Source organism: Lithobates pipiens, unplaced genomic scaffold (assembly GCF_037356315.1).
Source record: "Lithobates pipiens isolate NorthernLeopardFrog02 unplaced genomic scaffold, aLitPip1_a1.2 Scaffold_23, whole genome shotgun sequence".
Taxonomy (NCBI): domain Eukaryota; kingdom Metazoa; phylum Chordata; class Amphibia; order Anura; family Ranidae; genus Lithobates; species Lithobates pipiens.
In genome coordinates, this window is record NW_027507785.1 from 46,178,298 (window position 1) to 46,203,868 (window position 25,571).

Below are 25,571 nucleotides of genomic sequence, written 5' to 3' on the forward strand. Positions count from 1 at the left end.
TATTGTCCATTGAAACTTCCTTCAACTGAAAGCCCATACCTCTATACGAACATAGAGCTGGAGGATGAGTCTGCAGGAGCCTGACATTGCACCCGCCATCCACTGATCGTGGTTTGAATGCTTTGCAGGCTCACTTGTAAAAAAAAATGTATATGTGCATTTATTATTATCATTATTTTTTTATATTTATTTATTTATTGGCAAAGGTGGATGCACAGATTCAGAATACACTTGAGGACTCATTCCTGAGCTGACGGGGGCCACACGTCCAATGTGGCCAGCCTGGGGGTGGGTCACCACTTAAGACAAGCTGGGGGAGAGGTTGCGCACACCTACAGGTATGCCATGGAATTGGAAATGAAACATCTTTTAAGAAACATAGGTGATGTAAAGGTGGTCTAACCCTTTGAAGACGTCTTATATTTATAACTAAAGCTCAACTGAATGAATGTTCCGCGGCCAAAGCCAATAAGAAAACTTGAATCAACTGACATCATTCTGCCTAACAACGGCATTTATTGTATGATAAGCCGGGTACAGAGCAGCTACAGTCTAACTGTACAATTGACTGTGGACCCTGCATTGGGATAAAGTACAAGTAATTCATTTTACTTATAAAAATAAATACATAGAAGACAAAAACCCTAAAAAGTTTGAGGTGGTCAACCTTCTACCGGATCTGGGGATGTGGGGGCAATGCTGGAATCATTTGCATATTTTTAAGAGGTGGGGAACAACCTAAATACTTCTTCTTTAGCACAGTAATCGCAATGAAGATGCACTAAAGTGCTAGCCGGGAACCCTGGAGGGATAGACCCATTGACTGGGAAGATAACTGGGGTGACATAAAGCACTGAATCTCCTGTGTTCTCCATGATAGCCGCCCTGGGGTAGTCACCAGGAAATATTAGAGGGCCACATCTTTAGGTGTTTTCCAGCCTGCTAAAATAATGTGCATCATCAACAGACTGGCAGCTCCCACTATGAGGTGCCCCTTTTAACTTCCGGATGAGCGAAGTCCTCCTCCGTTCTCCATCTGTCGGTCACCATTGGTCATTTTCATCCAACACCGAGCATGTCAGCATGTCATCGGCTGAGACAGTCGGGGCCTTTCTTATGGATTTCTTCTTGCTGAATGCATGGAGGGTATTGTGCAGTCAATAAAACAAAAGTCTACAGTCTGTGCAGATTTTAGCAATGGTCGGACACTTTCCTAGTAAGCTAATCACTGCGAAGGGAATACAAGCTGGTAGGGAGGAGATATAATAGAAATGGTATCGGGGTTCACAATCTACACCCCCTGATTTTGTGCTTTTTTTGTGTTTAATCAAAACAGTTTTTAACAGGGTCTGCGTCTCTTCTCAGGTCTTCTGAGAGGCAGGGCACGGTGCTCCAGAGCTGAGAGGCTGATCGGGGTAGAAGGGCATGTGAATTTTGTGGTCCAAACCCTCGGTAAAAATTTTGTGGCAATCTGTTTGGGGTACAAAAAAAAAAAGGAAAAGACAAGGACATTGTAAGGTAAGAGATGGGATGCAAGAAACAGTCTTTATAAAGCAGGACTAGCAATGAAGTTCAATGCTGTTCTACCTCCCCCAGACCATTGGGAAACTTGCTAGTGACAGTCTACATGGAAAGGATGAGTTGGGACTGGCAGGACTAGTAATGCAACCAATGTTAATCTATCTTCTCCAAACCATTTGGAATTTTGTCAGTGACAACCTACATTGGTAAGATGAGTTGGCACTACCAGGACAGCCAGTGGAGATCAATGTTCTCCTACCTTCCCCAGACCATTGGGACTCTTGCTAGTGACATTCTTATTTAAAAGGATGAGTTAAGATAGGCAGGACTGGCAATGGAGCTCAAAGTTTTCCTACCTTCCCCAGACCATTGGAAATCTTGCAATTGACACCCTACTTTGGAAGGACGAGTTGGGAGTGGCATGAAAGTTAATGGAGCTCGATGTTCTTCTACCTTCCCCCAAACCATTGGGGCAATTTCTAGTGACAGTCTACATTCAAAAGACTGGCAATGGAGCTAAATGTTCATCTACCTTCCCAAGACCATTGCTAATCTTGCTTTTGACAGCCTACATTGAAAGGATGATTTGGGACTGGCGGACTGGTAAGAATGAGTTGGGGCTAGCAGGACTGGCACTAGAGCTCTGTGTTCTTCTACCTTCCCCAGGCCAATTGGGAATCTTGCTATTGGCAGCCTACATTGGAAGGATGAGTTGGGACTGGCAGGACTGGCAGGAGAACACAATGTTCTTCTACCTTCCCAGAACCATTGGAAATCTTGCTAGTAACAGCCCACACTGGAAGCATGAGCTGAGACTGGCAAGGCTGGCTATGGAAATCAATGTTCCTTTACCTTCCCCAGACCATTGGGAATCTTGCTAGTGACAGCCAACATTGAAAGTATGAGTTGGGTTGGCAGACTGGTAAGAATGAGTTGGGACTAGCAGGACTGGCAACGGAACTCTGTGTTCTTCTACCTTCCCAAGACCATTGGCAATCTTTCTAGTGTCATCCTTCATTGACTGGCAGGACTGGCAATGGATCTTAATGTTCATCTACCTACTCCAGATCATTGCAAATCTTACTGGTGACAGCCTATATTGAAAGGGTTATTTGGGACTGGTAGTCTGGTAAGTATGAGTTTGGCTATCAGGACTGGCAAAGGTTCTTTATGTTCTTCTACCTTCCCTAGATTATTGTCAATTTTGCTAGTGACATCCTACATTGGATGGATGAGTTGGGCCTAACATGACTGGTAATGGAGCTCAATGTTCTTCTACTTTCCTGAGACCATTGGGTAATTGCTAGTGACAGTCTACTCTGTAAGGATGAGTTAGGACTGACAGGACTGGCATTGGAAATGAATGTTCTTCTACCTTCCCCATACAATTAGGAATCTTGCTGATGACAGCCTACATTGGAAGGATTAGTTGGGAGTGGCAAGAAAGGCAATGGAGGTCAATGTTCCTCTACCTTCCCCAAACCATTTGGGCAATTTCTAGTGACAGTCTACATTGGAAGGATGAGTTAGGACTTGGAGGACTGGCAATTTGAGCTAAACATTCATCTACCTTCCCCAGGCCACTGGGATTCTTTCTAGTGACATACTACATTGTAAGGAAGAGTTGGGACTGCAGGACTGCCAAAGGAGCTCAATACTCTTCTAACTTCCCTAGGCCATTGGAAATCTTTGCTAGTGACAGCTAAAATTGAAAGGATGATTTGGGACTGGCAGACTGGAAAGAATGTGTTGGGACTGGCAGGACTGGCAATGGAGCTCTAAGTTCTTCTACCTTCCCCAGACCATTGGGAATCTTGCTATTGTAAGCCTACATTGGAAGGATGAGTTGGGACTGGCAAGAGAGCACAATGTTCTCCTACCTTCCCCAAACCATTGGACACTTTGCTAGTAGCAGCCTACACTGGAAGGATGAACTGGGACTGGCAAGGCTGGCTATGGAACTCAATGTTCCTTTACCTTCCCCAGACCATTGGGAATCTTGCTAGTGACAGCCAACACTGTAAGGATGAGTTGGGTTGGCAGACTGGTAAGAATGAGTAGGGACTTGCAGGACTCGCAATGCAGAATAATGTTCCTCTACCTGCTCCAGGCTATTGGGAGCCTTGGTAATGACAGTCTACATTGGAAGGATGAGTTGGCGCCCCTCCATGGCTGCAGCACACATACTCCAATAGACTGCAGGGACTCTGCAGGGCACCTATGCAGCTACTGAACCCACATTAGTGTAAGAAAGAAGTAAGTAGGAGGTGCTGGATCCAAACTTAGGGTTGAGTCCGTGGTCAAGAAAGTTGTGAAATGGTTCTGGTTGGCAGCTCATACACATGAAGAAACCTCTAGAGCAGGAGTAGGCAAGAGTTTGCTATGGATGGAATCCATGAGTTACATGGATAAACAGGAATACAAAACCAAATGTTGAGATATCATAAAGAGCTTATTTTGCAAGGAAGCAACACATTTATGGAGGTCTGTTGGGCCCCTTTTAATCAAGTCCTTCAAGTCCTAATGAAGGGGACCCACTACAGCCCTCAAAACATGTTGGCCTGTCCTTTAGATGTTTTATAGTGAAATTAATTCCTCATAGTCTCTGAGCATTTGGTATGTTTCTGCTGTTTTTTCCTGAACCTCACCAACATCACTGGCCAGTAGAGGGCAGAATATGCTTGGGAAACGCAATTGTTCTACAGGAATATATAGGTGACCATATACATTAGAAGACAACTCCCAATCCAGTCGTTGTGATCTGTGATCTGGAAGTAGGCGATTTGGGAAGTTGCAGGCCAAGGCTGGGTGGATGAAGTGAGAAATCTGAACATCTTGGATTTCCCCTGATAGGCACGTGACTATCCTACAGGAGGATGACATTTCTGAACCATCATGACTCTCTCTGCCTATCTTCTCTATAATGTCCTATGACTGACCACTCACACACTATTAATATGAGCCAATATGTTTTCCATACAGGTTGCTGTGTAGCTGTAACATGATTTGGAAGGTCCGTACCTACTTAGAACAGACCACAATCTTTTAGGTTTTCTTTGATGATAATGTCTGTTACCGCGTCAAACACAAACTTGACGTTCTCGGTGTCAGTGGCGCAGGTCATGTGACTGTAGATTTCCTTTACATCTCGTTGCATGTTCAGCTCCAGGAACTGTGTCTTGATATAATTTCCTGCGTCCTCATAGGTGTTGGGACCTGCAGCATATCAATGACAATAAAAACGCATTGGCTTAACGCTTAAGAAAAAACGGTCACCTGACGAATATTATTGTTACCCGAGACTGTGTAATAAGTCAGTGCTGGGCACCCTGTACTTCTGGGCCCCCCGTAGCAGTTGCATGGCCCACTATGGCTATAGTTGCACCCTTGCTAGTTATCTAAAGTACCAACACTCAAATCTCCTTACCAGGGAGTGACCTAGCAAAGACTGAAAAGAAGTCTTTCCCTGTTTCTTTGTCACTTGATGTCTATAGCTTTAAAGTCCAGGCATTATTTAACCATGCCTTCTTAAACTATACCAATAATTTTTCCACACCTGTAGACATGTCCCAACAATTCACCGTAGAATGTGCCCATGGATGCCCTCAGTCTTTTTGAAAATCTGCAGTGCCCTGAGCAACACACCCTTAGCAGGGCCGTTTTTAAGGCAGGGCAAAAGGGGCAACTGCCCTGGGCCCTGTCATTGTTGTGGGGCCCAAAGAAGCTACCTCATACTTGCCAACTATCCTGGTTTAAATTCCTTCTTCCCTTGAGGTTTTAGTCCTGTGCTGTGTCCTGATATCTCAGTGTGAAGTGCTTCTACTAATGCTGCCCAGCTCTGCCATATTGTTGTTTATAGATGACTCACCTGCAGACCCTGTGTTTACATGTAAATTACCAGCATTCATAGGTAAATAGCGGCGGCATTGATATGTATATCATGCCAAGGTCATATCCACAGTAATCTCTAACAACCAATCAACAAGCAGAAAGCATGTGCTGCAACCTCTAGCAACTAATCAGTGAGTCGTAATGTGTGCTGTAACCTCTAGCAACCTCCTGTACTACTCAGCTCCTCTTGTACTACTATAAAAAGAGGTGAGTGTTTTTGGGTTCGCTTGCTGATGATTTTTTCTGTTTTTCTTTTGCTAAATTTTCATTAGCAAGATACTACACAGCTTAGCAGCGTATATATATACATACTTACCCTTATACTTTTTTACAATATTACTCTTTTTCATTCTTGCTCACCTTCCATGCCCATAAAATCCCTGGGGCACCTAATTTTTAAAGTTTAACCTCTAGCAACCAGTCAGTGAGCGGTAATGATACACTGTAACTTTGGGCAACCAATCGCAATAGCTGCCTGATCTGATTCAGTAAACGGATTTTGAGTCTAGCTGCTATTTATTGTACGTCTCAGAGCAGGTGGGGAGCCAAACTGCATGGGGGGCCCCAAGGTAAGTGTTGCCCAGGGTCCAATCAATATGAAAGACGGGCCTGACCCTTAGGTCTCAAACCCTCAAACTTGTGAACTTCCCAATTATACGTTTATAAAACTATTATCCTGAAACATCCTTTCTTATCCTTCCTTAACTTTGATTCTTTTCCCAACTTTCCCGGGTCTTACCATCATAATCTGGAAAGCAGATGCTAAGGTGAGTCTTCTTGATCTTATCTGTGAAGACATCCTTCTTGTTGAGGAACAGTACGATGGAGGTGGCGGCAAAGTAACGGTGGTTGCAGATACTGTTGAAAAGGTGAAGACTTTCATGCATTCGGTTCTGCAGAGAGAGAAAAGCATAAGGGATCTATAAGGGGCTGGGGTACTCCTGGAAGAAAGATAGACAGGCAACAGCGCTCTCTGCAGGGACAACCCAATCCATACACCAGATCCACTCACAGGTAGACATGTGCACTGGGCAAAAATTTGTTTGTGTTAGTTTCATTCTTTTTCTTTTTTTTTCATTTTTGGGTCATTCGTTACGATCGCAATTTGTAAATTCGTACATTCATAAATTTGTAAATTTGTACATTCGGAAATTTGTACATTTGTAAATTTGTAAATTCGTACATTTGTAAAATCCGTACATTTGTAAATTTGTAAATTCTTATTTCGTAAATTCATACATTCAGAAATTAGTACATTCATAAATTTGTACATTTGTAAATTCATACATTCATAAATTAGTACATTCATAAATTTGTACATTCGTAAATTCGTAAATTCATAAATTCGTACATTCTTTAATTTGTACATTCGTAAATTCATACATTTGTAAATTTGTAAATTCTTAATTCGTAAATTCATAAATTTGTACATTCGTAAATTCGTAAATTCATAAATTCGTACATTCTTTAATTTGTACATTCTTTAATTTGTAAATTCGAAAATTCACATATTTGTAAATTCATACATTCGTACATTCGTAAATTCGAAAATTCTGAAATTTGGAGATTCTAAATTCGGAAAATTCGAAAATCTGAAATAGTAACTACCTATTAAATTAGGTATAGGTATTGTAATTTCCTTTCAAATTTGGCTGTTAGTGAACGTAACGAATACAAATTTATCCGAAGATACGAATTATCCGAAATAACGAATGCCGCATTTAAACAAATGGAACAGAACAAATTAATAATAATAATAAAAAGTTGTTATTATTATTATTGTTATTTTCTTATTAATTCATTACGTTCCATTAGTTCTGATAAATTTGTATTTGTTACCTTCAACTGACAGCCAAATTTGAAAGGAAATTACAATACCTATAATCTAATAGTTAGTAATAGTTAAGTTATTATTAGGTAATTATTATTTCAGATTTCGGAATTAAAAAAATGTACGAATTTAGGAATTTATGAATGTACGAATTTAGGAATTTATGAATGTACGAATTTATGAGTGTGCGAATTTACGATTTTACGAGTGTGTGAATGTACAAATTTACGAGTGTGCGACTGTAAGAATGTACGAATATATGAGTGTACGAATGTACGAATTTAGGAATTTAGGAATTTACGAATTTAGGAGTGTGCGAATGTAAGAATTTACAAATTTTCGAATATTCTAATTTACCAATGTTCGGAAAAATGCATGAAATGGGTTTTCGTTAATTCGGGTATATTTGGGAATTAACAATTTTGTCGAAATTCGTTAAAAAAAGAATTTGGAATGAAACGATTCGCACATGCTCTACTCACAGGTGTCAGAGCTCGATGCGTCCAATGACATTACAAGACACATACTGTAGAACGGAACCGGCAACATTGAAGTCCTTGAAGTGTAATTTATTGGTACATCGGAGTGACAATAAAACAATAACGCTGACACGTTTCGGCAGAAGCCTTAGTCGTAGTTACGACTAAGGCTTCTGCCTAAAAGACTCTGTGTTATTATGTCAATATGTAATTTACCAGCCCCTTTCTTTTCTAAATGAACACACTCACTGTGTTCATTCACAAACTGAAGCATAGTAAACACGGTTCAGTGTGTTTGCGCTTTGGGGTGCGCACCCTAATGCAATAGGCTGCGCACACCTGTGGTTACTATGCACAGCTGCACCAGATTCTGTGGTGCAGAAATGTAACTGGTTACCAGTGGGAATTAAATGTTTTTGGATCTTTAACACAAAATTTTAAAATTTACTCCCCACCCACCATCCACCAAGTCCATGAGAACAAATACCCCAACTGGTCCCTCAAAAGTCGATCAGTCTAGGTCCCACAAATGGACCCTACACCAACCGATCTTCTACACCAGGGGTCTCCAAACCTTATAAACAAAGAGCCAGTTTACTGTCCATCAGACCTTAGTGGGACCAGATTGTGCCCAGCAGGGGCGGAGAATGCCCCAGCTGACATTGCTGGTATTGGTGGGAGGAATAGTGCTGCATCGTTGGTGTCAGTGGGATGACTAGAAACCCATTGTTGGTGTCAGTGGGAGGAATAGTGCCCCATCATTGGTGTGAGTGGGAGTCATATTACCCATCATTGGTTTGAGTGGGAGGAATAGTGCCCCATTGTTGGTGTTACTGGAAGGAATAATGCACCACCAGTCGGAGGAACAGTGCTGCATTGTTGGTATCAGTGGAAGGACTAGAACCTCATTGTTGGTGTGAGTGGGAGGAATATTGCCCCATCATTGGTGTCAGTGGGAGGAATAGTGCCCCATTGTTGGTGTTAGTGGAAGGAATAGTGCTGCATTGTTGGTGTTAGTGGGAGGACTAGAACCCCATTGTTGGTGTGAGTACTAGGAATATTCCCCCATCATTGGTGTGAGTGGGAGGAATAGTGTCCTATCATTGGTGTGAGTGGGAGGAATCGTGCCCCTTCATTTGGGTAAGTGGGAAGAAAATTGTCCCATTATTGGTGTGATTGGCAGGAATAGTGTCCCATTGTTGGTGTCAGTTGAAGGAATAGTGCACCATCACTGGTGTCAGTGGAAGGAATAGTGCACCATCATTGGTGTCAGTGGGAGGAATATTATCCCATCATTGATGTGATTGCGAGGAATAGTGCCCCATCGTTGGTGTCAGTGGGAGGAATAGTGCCGCATCATTGGTGTCAGTGGGAGGAATAGTGCCCCATCATTGGTGTCAGTGGGAGGAATAGTGTCCCATTGTTGGTGTCAGTGGAAGGCATGGTGTCTCATCATTGGTTTCTGTGGAAGGGATGGAGATTTGTATCTGTGAGAGTAACAATGTTCAAGGGGCTGGATAAAGGCAAGCGAAAGGTGGCAACCAGCCCACAGGCCTTAGTTTGGAGACCACTGTTCCACACTCTTCAACCTTGGGTTTCAGCCATCTAGCACCGCCAAAGGAGATAGTCCAGTGCTCGGTGGGTACATACCCCAAGGTCACAAATCTCTCCAGGTCATTCAGGTCTACACACAAAAACTTGATTTGATGTGTCACTCACCACTTCATCGTCCTCCACCAGGACCATGTCGTAGGCGCTCAGTGCAGCAATGAAGATGATACAGGTGACACCTTCAAAGCAATGAATCCACTTCTTACGCTCAGATCGCTGACCTCCCACATCAAACATCCTGAAAATAGACAACACGTCACCTGATGATGTGATGATGTCACGTGATTTCCAGGGCTAGCCATGGTCTTATATAAAAATAAAAGCTGCCACTCGTCCAGAATTTTGAGCTAAAATATAGATAGCCTTTAGAAAAATAAATCTGTTCCTATTTCCTTGTCATGGTATCTTGGAATTTGACATTAAGGGCCTGGATGCCTTTCTCTAAGTCACATGCCGGCCTGTGGCCAATGGCTCTGGTAACAGTATGTATAGACTCCATACAACCACATGTTTTACCTGAAGTTGAGGTCCTTGAGGCCAAATTGTGTCTCAATGATACCGGTGGTCTTTACTCTGGACCTTAGCACATCCTGTTCGGTGGGTACATACCCCGGGGTCACAAGTCTCTCCAGGTCATTCAGGTAACTAAAAGCCAAAAAAGTCACAGGTCAGGAGTAGGGATGAGCCGAACACCCCCCCCCCCCCCCGGTTCGGTTCGCACCAGAACCTTCGAACGGACCTAAAATTCGTATGAACTTTAGAACCCTATTAAAGTCTATGGGACTCAAACGTTCTAAATCAAAAGTGCTAATTTTAAAGGCTAATATGCAAGATATGCAACAGACAACACCAGCAATAAGGGGTATCTTCAGGTGTATACTGTGCTGGAGGCACACAACATCCACTAACTCCTGCAGATGCCTGCATTAGAGAACACCAGCAATGAAGGGTAGATACAGGTGTATACTGTGCTGGAGGCACACAACACCCACTAACTACTGCAGATGGCTGTATTAGAGAACACCAGCAATAAAGGGTAGCTACAGGTGTATACTGTGCTGGAGGCACACAACATCCACTAACTCCTGCAGATGCCTGCATTAGAGAACACCAGCAATGAAGGGTAGATACAGGTGTATACTGTGCTGGAGGCACACAACACCCACTAACTCCTGCAGATGGCTGTATTAGAGAACACCAGCAATAAAGGGTAGATACAGGTGTATACTGTGCTGGAGGCACACAACACCCACTAACTCCTGCAGATGGCTGTATTAGAGAACACCAGCAATAAAGGGTAGCTACAGGTGTATACTGTGCTGGAGGCACACAACACCCACTAACTCCTGCAGATGGCTGTATTAGAGAACACCAGCAATAAAGGGTAGATACAGGTGTATACTGTGCTGGAGGCACACAACACCCACTAACTCCTGCAGATGGCGTTATTATAGAGCACCAGCAATAAAGGGTAGATACAGGTGTATACTGTGCTGGAGGCACACAACATCCACTAACTCCTGCAGATGGCTGTATTAGAGAACACCAGCAATAAAGGGTAGATACAGGTGTATACTGTGCAGGAGGCACACAACACCCACTAACTCCTGCAGATGGCGTTATTATAGAACACCAGCAATAAAGGGTAGGTACAGGTGTATACTGTGCTGGAGGCACACAACATCCACTAACTCCTGCAGATGCCTGTATTAGAGAACACCAGCAATAAAGGGTATATACAGGTGTATACTGTGCAGGAGGCACACAACACCCACTGACTCCTGCAGATGCCTTTATTATAGAACACCAGCAATAAAAGGTAGATACAGGTGTATACTGTGCTGGAGGCACACAACACCCACTTTAACTTTAAGATACATGAGAAAAGAACACACTGCCCCTGCCTATCTTGCTCTTTCCCTGCACGCCGGAACACACTACACAAGGCCGCCGCGCTGGCAGCCTTATATAGTGTGGGGCGTGTACTAAACCCCCTGAGCTATAATTGGCCACAGGCATCCTGCCTGTGGCCAATTATGGCTCTCCTCGCTGCCGGCGCTGTGATTGGCCAAGCATGCTGGGTCACAGTGAATGCTTGGCCAATCATGAGCCAGCAATGCACTGCGATGGCGTAGTGCATTGTGGGCCGTTCGTGCCACACAAATTTGGTGCGAACGGTCCACAAAGTTCTGAATTTGCCGAACAGACGAGCGGCCGATGTTCGAGTCGAACACCGAGCTCATCCCTAGTCAGGAGGAACATTCAACCTCTCTAGCTGTAGACTGTGATTTCTAGGGTGATATATGGAGGCCATGAGACAAAGTCAAGCATCGCTGGCTGATGTAGAGGTTCACATCAGATTGACAATGTAAACTTCTGAACCTCTAATTCAGCCTTTTTCAACCCCCAAAGGAACCCTGGAAATAATTTTCAGGCCTCAGGGAACACCTGCCAAAATATATTCTTGGGTCTTTTGGAGCATGCCCCTCACATTAATGGTCGATGGGAAGAATTGCCCTTTATTAGTGTCATCTTGCTGGCTTTGCCAAGTGGCATTAAATCTGGAAGGATGTAGGAACCATCAGATGGGAGGTCAACCATCTACAGCTCAGGGAACCTCCAGCCACCTCTGGAGGAATCCTAGGGTTCCATGGAACCCGGGCTGAGAATGGCTGCTATAATGTCTGAAGTAACTAGATTTGCTAAATAATTTGCTCATGCCAAGCAGAAACCCGACGGGTTTTGGGGTGTTTAGGGAAACACATATTTTTTTTTTTTTTAAGGCTGAACTCAATGCAAAAGCTAAAAACAGATGGAGTGCATAAATTGGAGCTGTCTTACCGGACAAAGGATTTGTATTTATTTGTATTTATGCCCATCCATTCCTAAGATATACACAGTTCTACCACACAGCATAGACCTGTTTGTCAGGGCTGAAGACCCGATTTTTTTCCCTGCTTTAGTTTACTAACACCTACAGGTCTTGTGCCTCCCCCAGACTGTGACTGGACAGTGAAAGGAGAAGCAGCAGACTGAGTAGCTTATCTTCCTGTCATTCTGCTCTCTCCTCCTATCAGTATGGCTTTTGTTAGCACTTGAGCATTGCAGCCCAACTGACTAGCTCGTTGTGCTGCTTCTGCATCTCCCGGTCTAAGTTTTGCTGTACAGGGACTGCAAGGGGCTGATATCAGATTAGATTCTTGCATTAAAAATATAGTTAGGGATGTATTACTAAATACTGAGCTGCATACATTATTTTCTTTTATATCTGCCTAGAGTTCAGCTTTAACAATCACCAGTGTGAATAAAGTATGTATACAGGGATATACAATGTAATACTGAAATATATTCACACACATAAGTTGGACTTGATGGACTTGTGTCTTTTTTCAACCTCACCCAGGGCTGGACTGGGACAGAAATGTGGCCCTGGACTTTATCCAGACCGGCCCACTTACATTTTGAGTGTCCCATCAGCACTCCCTTACATCAGAGTGTCCCATCAGCACCCCCTTACGTCAGAGTGTCCCATCAGCACCCCCTTACGTCAGAGTGTCCCATCAGCACCCCCTTACGTCAGAGTGTCCCATCAGCACCCCCTTACATCAGAGTGTCCCTTCAGCACCCCCTTACATCAGAGTGGCCCATCACCAGCCCCCTTACATCAGAGTGGCCCACTGAGCCATCGGCCCACCGGGAAACTCCCGGTAGTTCCAATGGCCAGTACATGCCTGACCTCACCTACTATGTAACAATGTATAATGACAATAATATGACCTCTATGTATTATTACACGCTAAGAATAGGGCAGTGACCAACGGAGCAGGAAGAAGGAGCTGCGGGTTGTTGTGACTCCTCCTCCTGTCCCCTGTCAGCATACAGGAAGTGGGGCGCATTTCCCCCAATGGGAACACAGAACTAAGGTTGTGATCCTCTACTCTGCCCAAAACCAGCCGTTGGATCTCCAGTTTTGGTGATCACCATCACTGGGACAAGAGGTGAAAGAAACCTCTTCCCAATGGGGGGGGGTCACAGTCAGGGCAAAGATGGCAAATCGCACCCCCCCACCCTTTTTCCTAATGTACAAGCTTATTGTCACTGTGCGATTAGTAGGGTGTGGGTCCTCGGGCCTGCCCTGAACGTCTTGGGATGGGGGTGGACATGGCCGTTTGGCTTGGTTCACCCTCTCTCATGGGGTCTTCCTTCGGGGGAGCCCCACCAAGTACTTGGGTGGTTCTGTTTCGGCAGACCCTCCAGAGAAAGGGGTCTGGCTGGTTTCAGCCAGATGGACCAAGTGAGTACCTCAGTCCCCGTCTGGAGCCTCACGCCCCGGGGGATGAGGGTAAGGTCCTTCCTGGTGGAGGACAGTGTAACACCCGTTTCACTTTTTTTTGTCACTCTTTATGTGTGTGCACTTTTTTTCGGCACCGGGTGGAGTTTTTGGGTGTGTTTCACACACCACTGGCTTTTCAAAAAAAAAAAAAAAAAAAAGCTTATGAGGAGAAGGGGGAGAAGGGGGAGAGAGAGCACAGCCTGCACCTCCTCCCAGCTCTCTCCTACAGTAGAAGGAGCTTGCAGCGCCCCTATCTCTACAATACACCCTGCGCCCAGGGCAGCCGCACCTTCTGCCCACCCCTTGTCCCGGCTGTGGTCACAGCCATATGACATAGAATATAAAAACAGATAACACATTATAAGACTTTCTTACTATCCAGCCGAGTCGTTGAGCTGATAGAGTGTTTGGGTGTGTTTCACACACCACTGGCTTTTCAAAAAAAAAAAAACAAGCTTATGAGGAGAAGGGGGAGAGAGAGCGCAGCCTGCACCTCCTCCCAGCTCTCTCCTCTCCTCCCTCTGCTGTTTCCAGCGCTGGTCTGACAGAAGTAGTGATGCCGCTGTCACTACTCCTGTCAGCCTTATAGTAGAAGGAACTTGCAGCGCCCCTATCTCTACAATACACCCTGCGCCCAGAGCAGCCGCACCTTCTGCCCACCCCTTGTCCCGGCTGTGGTCACAGCCATATAATATAGAATCTAAAAACAGATGACACAATATAAGGGTTTCTTACTATCCCGCCGAGTCGTTGAGCTGATATTCGGATGCGCGGTCAAAGCACGCCTGAATGCCCGTGTCTTTCCACAGGCGCCCGATGATGTCTGACATCTCCTTGGGCATAGTGCCCTCATCAATGGTGTCTGACAGATGCGATAGCTTGCGGGCATCGTCCTGGAAGGGAAGAAACGGTCATCAGCAGGAGGATCTACACCGATTATCGCAGAATATCTTTATATATGTTGATACTTTATGTCTCCTTGTAAAAAATGTTATATAATGTTATTATGACACCAGCTAAAGAAAAAAGTAAATCACTCCTTCTAACATGGCTTGTAATAGGAAACAAATGGAAGATCCTGGAACATGACTATAGGCACTACAGCAGGGATCTGCAATTAGTGGACCAGCTGTTGCAAAACTACAAGTCCCATAATGCCTCTGCCTCTGGTTGTCATGCTTGTTGCTGTCAGAGTCTTGCTATGCCTCATGGGACTTGTAGTTCTGCAACAGCTGGAGGTCCGCTAATTGCATATTCCTGCACTACAGGATGGCAGTACATGCAAACATTGCTTCATAGATGGCTTCAAGGCAGGGCCAGTGCTACCACTAGGCAAACTAGGCAGCCGTCTAGGGCGCACTTCTGCCTGGGGGGCCCCTGGGCCATTGGTGTTCCTACTCTTTACTCTCTGCAGCAAGCAACTAAGTCTCAGCATCAGCAGGCAGCCACCTTCGCACATAGTGTCAGAGGTGCAGCCCGACTCCCGAATGAATGGAAGCAAAGTAAACATTCATTGATGGGCATTGGTAGGCTGCATTGATGGGCGCTGGTGAGGCTGCGTCGATGGGCGCTGGTGAGGCTGCGTCGATGGGCTCTTCATTAAAAAGGTGTTGTATACATGGGCAGAGGAAAGGGGGTGGAGTCAGGGGTGGAGCCAGGGGGGGGGGGCGGCAAAATTAGGTTTCGCCTAGGGTGTCAAAAATCCTTGCACCAGCCCTGCTTCAAGGCCCCCCCCCCCCGGGGGTCCACATTGAAAATCGCTTAAAGGGTATTGAGTGCTAACATGAGTGATACCTCCAGTACACATTCTGATCAGGGACCGAGTGATGGAGTAAAGTTGGATGAGTCTATGGATATTGAGTGTGTATAGCGCCCCCCACCTGTCGTGCAGGGTCACCGAACTGGATATTCAGTGTATTCATGGCTTTTACGATGGCGAGCATGGACTGGACGGTGTTTCCGTAAATAATGGTAATAAACTCCAGACATTCTTCAAGGGAATAACCATCCTGGTGAATAATTCTAGAATAAAAGGTAAGAAATGAATATTCAACATCTTGCATGATTTACATAACATGAAAATACTGCATATAAATAATGACAGATCAATGAATTATCGTATCTCACAAAAGTCAGTACACCCCTCACATTTCTGTAAATCTTTTCTTCTATCTTTTCATGTGACAACACTGAAGAAATGACACTTGTCTACAATGTAAAGTAGTGAGTGTACAGCTTGTATAACAGTGTCAATTTCCTGTCCCCTCAAAATAACTCAACACACAGCCATTAATGTCTAAACCGCTGGCAACAAAAGTCAGTACACCCCTAAGTGAAAATGTCCAAATTGGGCCCAAAGTGTCAATATTTTGTGTGGCCGCCATTATTTTCCAGCACTGCCTTCACCCTCTTGGGCATGGAGGTCACCAGAGCTTCACAGGTCACCACTGGAGTCCTCTTCCCCTCCTCCATGATGACATCACAGAGCTGGTGGATGTTGGAGACCTTGCGCTCCTCCACCTTCCATTTGAGGATGTCCCACAGATGATCAATAGGGTTTAGGTCTGGAGACATGCTTGGCCAGTCCATCATCTTTACCCTCAGCTTCTTTAGCAAGGCAGTGGTGGTCTTGGAGGTGTGTTTGGGGTGGTTATCATGTTGGAATACTGCCCTGCGGCCCAGTCTCTGAAGGGAGGGGATCATGCTCTGCTTCAGTATGTCACAGTACATGTTGGCATTCATGGTTCCCTCAATGATCTGTAGCCCCCCAGTGCCGGCAGCACTCATGCAGCCCCAGACCATGACACCCCCACCACCATGCCTGACTGTAGACAAGACACACTTGTCTTTGTCCTCCTCACCTGGTTGCCCCCACACACGCTTGTCACCATCTGACACCAAATACGTTTATCTTGGTCTCATCAGACCACAGGACATGGTTCCAGTAATCCATCTCCTTAGTCTGCTTGTCTTCAGCAAACTGTTTGTGGTCTTTCTTGTGCATCATCTTTAGAAGAGGCTTCCTTCTGGGATGACAGTCATGCAGACCAATTTGATGCAGTGTGCAGCGTATGGTCTGAGCACTGACAGGCTGACCCCCCCACCCCTACAACCTCTGCAGCAATGCTGGCAGCACTCATACATCTATTTCCCAAAGACAACCTCTGGATATGATGCTGAGCACGTGACCTCAACTTCTTTGGTGGACCATGGCGAGGCCTGTTCTGAGGGGAACCTGTCCTGTTATACCGCTGTATGGTCTTGGCCATCGTGCTGCAGCTCAGTTTCAGGGACTTGACAATCTTCTTATACCTTAGACCATCTTTATGTAGAGCAAGAATTATTTTTTTCAGATCCTCAGAGAGTTCTTTGCCATGAGGTGCCATGTTGAACTTCCAGTGACCAGTATGAGAGAGTGAGAGCGATAACACCAAATTTAACAAACCTGCCCCCATTCACACCTTGTAACACTAACGAGTCAGATGACACCGGGGAGAGAAAATGGCTAATTGGGCCCAATTTGGACATTTTCACTTAGGGGTGTACTGACTTTTGTTGCCAGCGGTTTAGACATTAATGGCTGTGTGTTGAGTTATTTTGAGGGGACAGGAAATTTACACTGTTATACAAGCTGTACACTCACTACTTTACATTGTAGACAAGTGTCATTTCTTCAGTGTTGTCACATGAAAAGAGAGAAGAAAAAAATTACAAAAATGTGAGGGGTGTACTTACTTTTGTGAGATACGGTATATACCATAAGGACTCCTAAAGTGCTGAAATATGTAAACCGTAAACTTACTTCATCTGCTTTACAATGGTGCTCTTTCCGGACTCACCAGCTCCTGTAAGAACACAGAATGTTGATAATGGTCAGCTTTATCTTTTTTCCATACAAATAATACATAACTTTTTTAAATGACATTTTATATTTTTGTATGATTTGACCTCTGAAGGGAGAATGTGTCACTGCATGACATTTGATGTTGATCTGCATACATTACTCTCACATGATGAGCGCAGGAACATACAAGAAGCGGTGCATTAAGCATGATGGCCGTCCGTCCCCATTTTAAGGATCTGTCCCCTGCAAATAAACATCCCCAGTGGGGGGGGTCTTCCATTATCTTGAATTGATGGGTTCCAATGTTAAAGATGATGCCAGTGAGAATTGCAGGTGCCCAGTGCCAGGACAAGGCCATCTATAACCCAGGGTGAAAATGAAAAACTGCGCCCCCCCCCCACCCCAAGATGTTATGCGTTAGCAAACCCCCCCCCCCAAAAAAAAAGAGCACTAATCTGCATGCTTACCCCCTAATAAATTCTCCCTCCTCCCAGGAAAAATCTGCCCCCTTGCTGAAATTCCCCCCCCCTCCCCCCCAGTACACTGATCTCATGCTCTCCTGAAAAAAATGGCAGTGTTTACACCTGTCCTAACCAGAAGGGATGAAGATGCCTGGCGCTTCTGGTCTTCTAGATCATGGAGGTGATCAGAGACGGTCTCTGAACATCTCTATTGTAAGCCGGAGCAACTGCCAGATCAGGACCCCCTCGAAGAGGGCAGCAGGTGGGAGGGATGACCCCCTTTTACCCCCTGTAAAAGCAATCCAGAAGCAAATTAGCTACTAGGTTTTCTTTCACACTGTATGCTGATGAAGAAAACAATACCGGCGTTATGACTGACAGCTATAAACTCGGCATAACCACTTGAAGTCAGTCATGTACATGCACGAGATTTGGCAGCAAGTGGATAAAGTATCAAATCTCCTACAACTCGTATGTTTGGTCGTTATTATTTTAATCTACAGTAGAGGCAACACATATACAACCTTTAAATATACTTGAAGGGAAAGCCCTCAAAGAATCCACTAATAACTTTGACACAGTTGGCCAGAGAGGGATCACTGTGATGTTGTTGGCCAGAGAGGGATCAGTTTGACTCAGTAGGTCAGAAACAGATCACTTTGACACAGTTGGCCAGATAGGGATCACTTTGACATAGTTGGCTAGATAGGGATCAGTTTGACACAGTTAGCCAGAAAGGGACCGCTTTGACACAGTTGGCCAGAGAGGGATCAGTGTGACACAGTTGGTCAGAAACAGATCACTTTGACACAGTTGGCCAGAGAGGGTTCAGTTTGACTCAGTAGGTCAGAAACAGATCACTTTGACACAGTTGGCCAAATAGGGATCACTTTGACACAGTTAGCCAGAAAGGGACCGCTTTGACACAGTTGGCCAGAGAGGGATCAGTGTGACACAGTTGGTCAGAAACAGATCACTTTGACACAGTTGGCCAGAGAGGGTTCAGTTTGACTCAGTAGGTCAGAAACAGATCACTTTGACACAGTTGGCCAAATAGGGATCACTTTGACATAGTTGGGCAGAGAGGGATCACTTTGGCACAGTTGGCCAGATAGGGATCAGTTTGACACAGTTGGCTAGATAGGGATCAGTTTGACACAGTTGGCCAGAAAGGGATCACTTTGACACAGTTAGCCAGAAAGGGACCGCTTTGACACAGTTGGCCAGAGAGGGATCAGTGTGACACAGTTGGTCAGAAACAGATCACTTTGACACAGTTGGCCAGATAGGGATCACTTTGACACAGTTGGCCAGAGAGGGTTCAGTTTGACTCAGTAGGTCAGAAACAGATCACTTTGACACAGTTGGCCAAATAGGGATCACTTTGACATAGTTGGGCAGAGAGGGATCACTTTGGCACAGTTGGCCAGATAGGGATCAGTTTGACACAGTTGGCCAGATAGGGATCAGTTTGACACAGTTGGCCAGAAAGGGATCACTTTGACACAGTTGGCCAGAGAGGGATCACTTTGACACAGTTGGCCAGAGAGGGATCCGTTTGACACAGTTGGTAAGAAACAGATCACTTTGACACAGTTTACCCAGAGAGGGATCAGTTTGACACAGCTGGTCAGAAACAGATCACTTTGACACAGTTGGCCAGATAGGGATCAGTTTGACACAGTTGGCCAGATAGAGATCAGTTTGACACAGTTGGCCAGAAAGGGATCACTTTGACACAGTTGGCCAGAAAGGGATCACTTTGACACAGTTGGCCAGAAAGGGATCACTTTGACACAGTTGGCCAGAAAGGGACCGCTTTGACACAGTTGGCCGGAGAGGGATCACTTTGACACAGTTGGCCAGAGAGGGATCACTTTGACACAGTTAAACATATATTGCAATATATATGAACAAAGAATAAATTTTTTGGTGCCTCAAAAGTGTTTATAAATAGCGGACATCAGAAAGAACGAGCATACCAAAAGTTCTAAAAATCTGTGTTCCTCAGAATGGACCATACCCAATAACTATAATATCTGAGAGCGTATATCTCCGTACTTTCCATATGAAGATGTGTCCAGTTGGGATTAGGCCCCTGACCTTGCACTCAAGGTGTTCGCTATAAGCTTCTCCTCCCAAGGGCAGAGCAGGTTTAATGGGATAGAGGAGCTATAGCTGGATCAGCGCATTCATCTCCCACAACTGCTAACGTCCCGTTCAGGGCACTGCTGTTAGCTGGTCAGAGTTAGAACTACAAGTGAACGTATTGTGTACATAACTGTATATATACTGTATATAGATTATATGTATAACACCACAATGAAGGATACTGACACACCCAGCGTCAGATTGTCTGTTAAGATGTCCACATTACAACAGCCATTCTCATCCAGAGTTCCTGAAGAAGTTGTTTGGGGTTCCTTGAGCTGTGGCTGATTGACCTCCCACCTTCCCACTGATCACCAATGTAAGGAACATTCTTCTCACTGATCACCAATGTAAGGAACGTTCTTCCCACTGATCACCAATGTAAGGAACGTTCTTCCCACTGATCACCAATGTAAGGAACATTCTTCTCACTGATCACCAATGTAAGGAACATTCTTCCCACTGATCACCAATGTAAGGAACATTCTTCTCACTGATCACCAATGTAAGGATCATTCTTCCCACTGATCACCAATGTAAGGAACATTCTTCCCACTGATCACCAATGTAAGGAACATTCTTCTCACTGATCACCAATGTAAGGAACGTTCTTCCCACTGATCACCAATGTAAGGAACATTCTTCTCACTGATCACCAATGTAAGGAACATTCTTCTCACTGATCACCAATGTAAGGAACATTCTTCTCACTGATCACCAATGTAAGGAACATTCTTCTCACTGATCACCAATGTAAGGAACATTCTTCCCACTGATCACCAATGTAAGGAACATTCTTCTCACTGATCACCAATGTAAGGAACATTCTTCTCACTGATCACCAATGTAAGGAACGTTCTTCCCACTGATCACCAATGTAAGGAACATTCTTCTCACTGATCACCAATGTAAGGAACATTCTTCTCACTGATCACCAATGTAAGGAACATTCTTCTCACTGATCACCAATGTAAGGAACATTCTTCTCACTGATCCCCAATGTAAGGAACATTCTTCCCACTGATCACCAATGTAAAGAACATTCTTCCCACCGATCACCAATGTAAGGAACATTCTTCTCACTGATCACCAATGTAAGGAACATTCTTCTCACTGATCACCAATGTAAGGAACATTCTTCCCACTGATCACCAATGTAAGGAACATTCTTCTCACTGATCACCAATGTAAGGAACATTCTTCTCACTGATCACCAATGTAAGGAACATTCTTCCCACTGATCATCAATGTAAGGGACATTCTTCTCACTGATCACCAATGTAAGGAACATTCTTCTCACTGATCACCAATGTAAGGAACATTCTTCTCACTGATCACCAATGTAAGGAACATTCTTCTCACTGATCACCAATGTAAGGAACATTCTTCTCACTGATCACCAATGTAAGGAACATTCTTCCCACTGACCACCAATGTAAGGAACATTCTTCTCACTGATCACCAATGTAAGGAGCATTCTTCCCACTGATCACCAATGTAAGGAACATTCTTCTCACTGATCACCAATGTAAGGAACATTCTTCTCACTGATCACCAATGTAAGGAACATTCTTCCCACTGATCACCAATGTAAGGAACATTCTTCTCACTGATCACCAATGTAAGGATCATTCTTCTCACCGATCACCAATGTAAGGAACATTCTTCTCACTGATCACCAATGTAAGGAACATTCTTCCCACTGACCACCAATGTAAGGAACATTCTTCTCACTGATCACCAATGTAAGGAACATTCTTCTCACTGATCACCAATGTAAGGATCATTCTTCTCACTGATCACCAATGTAAGGAACATTCTTCCCGCTGATCACCAATGTAAGGGACATTCTTCCCACTGATCACCAATGTAAGGGACATTCTTCCCACTGACCCCCCAATGTAAGGAACATTCTTCCCACTGATCACCAATGTAAGGAACATTCTTCCCACTGATCACCAATGTAAGGGACATTCTTCTCACTGATCACCAATGTAAGGAACATTCTTCTCACTGATCACCAATGTAAGGAACATTCTTCTCACTGATCACCAATGTAAGGAACATTCTTCTCACTGATCACCAATGTAAGGAACATTCTTCTCACTGATCACCAATGTAAGAAACAAATTTGTTGGGGGGTCGGAAAGTAGTTACTTTACTTTATTCATTCTTATAAATGTCTAAAATCTTACAGATATCGAAACTCGTAACTGTGAGTCCGTTTCTGTCTGTGGACATCAAATCCGCCATCATTACCGTCTGCTGTTATTTCAGCTACCAAATGGCATTAACATTAATACTATCAGATTACCGTCCTGAAGGTGGCAGTTCCCTAACATTAAAATGGAAGAGATGTGTCTGCCCTTAATCTGTTTGTAAAACCTTCGAGGGATTACCATTCTAAACCCAGATCTCAGACCAGCTACAGGAGACATCGCTGCATTTTCTATTAGGTGATGCAATGCAGTGAAAGTGTCAGGGTGGAAATATTCATCTCCTTTCTTTTTAGGTTCTAAATGCAGATTTTTATTTAGAAGCAAAAAATTAAAAAAAATGTTTTCCCCATAGACAGGGGCGTTGCTAGGTCTACAAAAGATCCGGGGCTAGAGCCCATAGCAGCATAGTAAAGAAAGTCATACGCTTGGGCGGGCATACACATGTATATACAGTAATATACGTGTGTGTATATATCCCCAGAGAGCTCCCCCCCACTTACATCAGGGTCCCCAGAGAGGCCCCCTTACACTAGGGTCCCCAGAGAGCCTCCTCCTAACATCAGAGTCCCCAGAGAGCCTCCCCCTTACACCAGGGTCCCCAGAGAGCCTCCTCCTTACATCAGAGGCCTCAGAGAGCCTCCCCCTTGCATCAGGGTCCCCATAGAGCCCCCCACTTACATCAGGGTCCCCAGAGATCCCCTCCTTACATCAGAGTCCCTAGAAAGCCCCCCCTTACATCAAGGTCCCCAGAGAGGCCCGCCTTACACCAGGGTCCCCAGAGAGCCTCCTCCTTAAATCAGATTCCCCAGAGAACCTCCCCCTTGCATCAGGGTCCCCAGAGAGTTCCCCACTTATATCAGGGTGAGCCCCCCTTACATTAGGGTTCCCAAAGAGCCTCCTCCTTGCATCAGGGTCCGCAGAGAGCCTCCCCCTTAAAGCAGGATCCTCCGAGAGCTTCCCCCTTAAAATCAGGGTCCCTAGAGAGCCTCCCCTCCCCTTGGGGTCCCCTGCAGAGATTTGGGGCTATGGGCCCCAGATTCAGGGCTATAGCCCCAAAAGCCAGCCCCTAGCGACGCCGCTGCCCATAAAAATATTCAGCTAATTCCTTGAAGGACAGAATTGTTCTGCTTGAGTCGATATTGGCAGTGTAGGACATGGCCCCCTTCAAGGACAAGTCCTGCTTAAGTGGACATGAACATGGCCTCTCAGGGTGGCTCCTGGCTATAGAAACCCCACGGGGGATTCACAGTGGCCCTACAGTCTGTTGATAGATCCATCCCATCCATAAAGGGGCTATGAGGACCATAGCTTTCCCTTGGCATGACCCCATTAGTCCCTCTATAGCAGCATGGGCAACATACAGTATTTCCCCAAGGCAAGAGCCAATAATATTTACATGGTAAGCTGGGGCAACAGGGTCCCAACTATGTGTATGGACCCCCATTTTAAAAAACCATCAATTCCCAACTATCTACAGTTCTATTTGTCCAAATGTATTTGCCAGATGCTGCTACTACCTTCAAAAATCATTGTTATAAAGCGAGCCCCTTGGTAGCTGCATGGTTTACTATTGCTACTTAAACAAAGAACATAAAGGGAGACCCATAGTAGTTGCATGGTCTGCAATTGCTACATACGCAAAGGACATAAAGGGGGCCCCATAGTAATTGCATTGTCTGCCATTACTACATACACAAAAGAACATAAAGTGGGCCCCATAGTAGTTGCATGGCCTGCAATTGCTACATACACAAAGGACATAAAGGGGGGCCCATAGTAATGCATTATCTGCCATTACTATGTACACAAAAGAACATAAATGAGGCCCCATAGTAGTTGCCTGGTCTGCCATTGCTACATACACAAAGGACATAAAGGGGCCCCATAGTAGTTGCATGATCTGCCATTGCTACATACACAAAGGACATAAAGGGGCCCCGTAGTAGTTGCATGATCTGCCATTGCTACATACACAAAGGACATAAAGGGGCCCCATAGTAGTTGCATGATCTGCCATTGCTACATACACAAAGGACATAAAGGGGCCCCGTAGTAGTTGCATGATCTGCCATTGCTACATACACAAAGGACATAAAGGGGCCCCATAGTAGTTGCATGGTCTGCCATTGCTACATACACAAAGGACATAAAGGGGCCCCATAGTAGTTGCATGGTCTGCAATTGCTACATACACAAAGGACATAAAGAGGCCCCATAGTAGTTGCATGATCTGCCATTGCTACATACACAAAGGACATAAAGGGGCCCCATAGTAGTTGCATGATCTGCCATTGCTACATACACAAAGGACATAAAGGGGCCCCATAGTAGTTGCATGATCTGCCATTGCTACATACACAAAGGACATAAAGGGGCCCCATAGTAGTTGCATGATCTGCCATTGCTACATACACAAAGGACATAAAGGGGCCCCATAGTAGTTGCATGGTCTACCATTGCTACATACACAAGGGACATAAAAGGGCCCCATAGTAGTTGCACACTATTTCCTACATGCAGGATATGTTCTATAATTAGAATAAATATTTTTAGATTTGTGTTTGTGTGGAGCTGTGAAATCTGCAGTGAAAGGAAGATTCTTAATACCAATAACAACCAAAACATTTTTTTTTTATCTTTCCCTCAACCGCAATAGGAAAACCAAAGTTGAAATGTGATTGGCTGCATCTGCAGTCCCCTTACTTTCCCTCCTCCATTGAGTCACATTGAAATCTTTTTGAATGACTGGATGTTGCTACAACGAACCAATTGAACCTTCGCCCACCCAATCTCACTAACTTTCCTTTTACCAGAAGGATAGCTTTCCTTTATAGATGATTTTTTATCCCATGTGGTCAATGCTGTCTATATTGATGATAATATTATTTGGCCTTGGGTTTGTTTGGGATCTCCAGTATCGATATGTCCCCCAATTTCCTTCATTATAATCCAATTCTACGTCTTACCCAGTAGGAGCAGTTTGACAGTCCTGGCATCCTTTTCGGCATCGTCCTTCAGTTTCTTCTCTAGTTCCCGGGAATGCTTTTCCTCGGCGCTGGCCCCGGCTCCCATCTTCCTGTATCAATAGAGGGGGGGGAGTAAGACGCACCAAGGACTTTCCTCCGGATAAAGATGGGCAGCCCTCCTTAAGGGGGACGGGAGTCGCAGTTAGCGAACTGCCTGTCTGACTACCGCTAGGGCTACCGGAGGAATGAGTCCTGCCCTTCTCC

The 25,571-nt window shown here is 44.8% G+C and overlaps 1 protein-coding gene across 1 annotated transcript; it reads right to left on the minus strand.

The window, feature by feature from the left end:
* Positions 1 to 493: 493 nt before the first annotated feature.
* On the minus strand, positions 494 to 25,571 carry GNAT1 (G protein subunit alpha transducin 1). Its single transcript, XM_077451530.1, has 9 exons — positions 25,308 to 25,571; positions 17,469 to 17,511; positions 15,547 to 15,688; positions 14,402 to 14,559; positions 9,850 to 9,978; positions 9,442 to 9,571; positions 6,152 to 6,305; positions 4,543 to 4,737; positions 494 to 1,471 (listed from the first exon to the last, which is right to left on the minus strand). The coding sequence occupies exons 1-8, from the start codon at positions 25,411 to 25,413 to the stop codon at positions 4,547 to 4,549; spliced, it is 1,053 nt and encodes a 350-aa protein (XP_077307656.1). The 5' UTR covers positions 25,414 to 25,571; the 3' UTR covers positions 494 to 1,471; positions 4,543 to 4,546.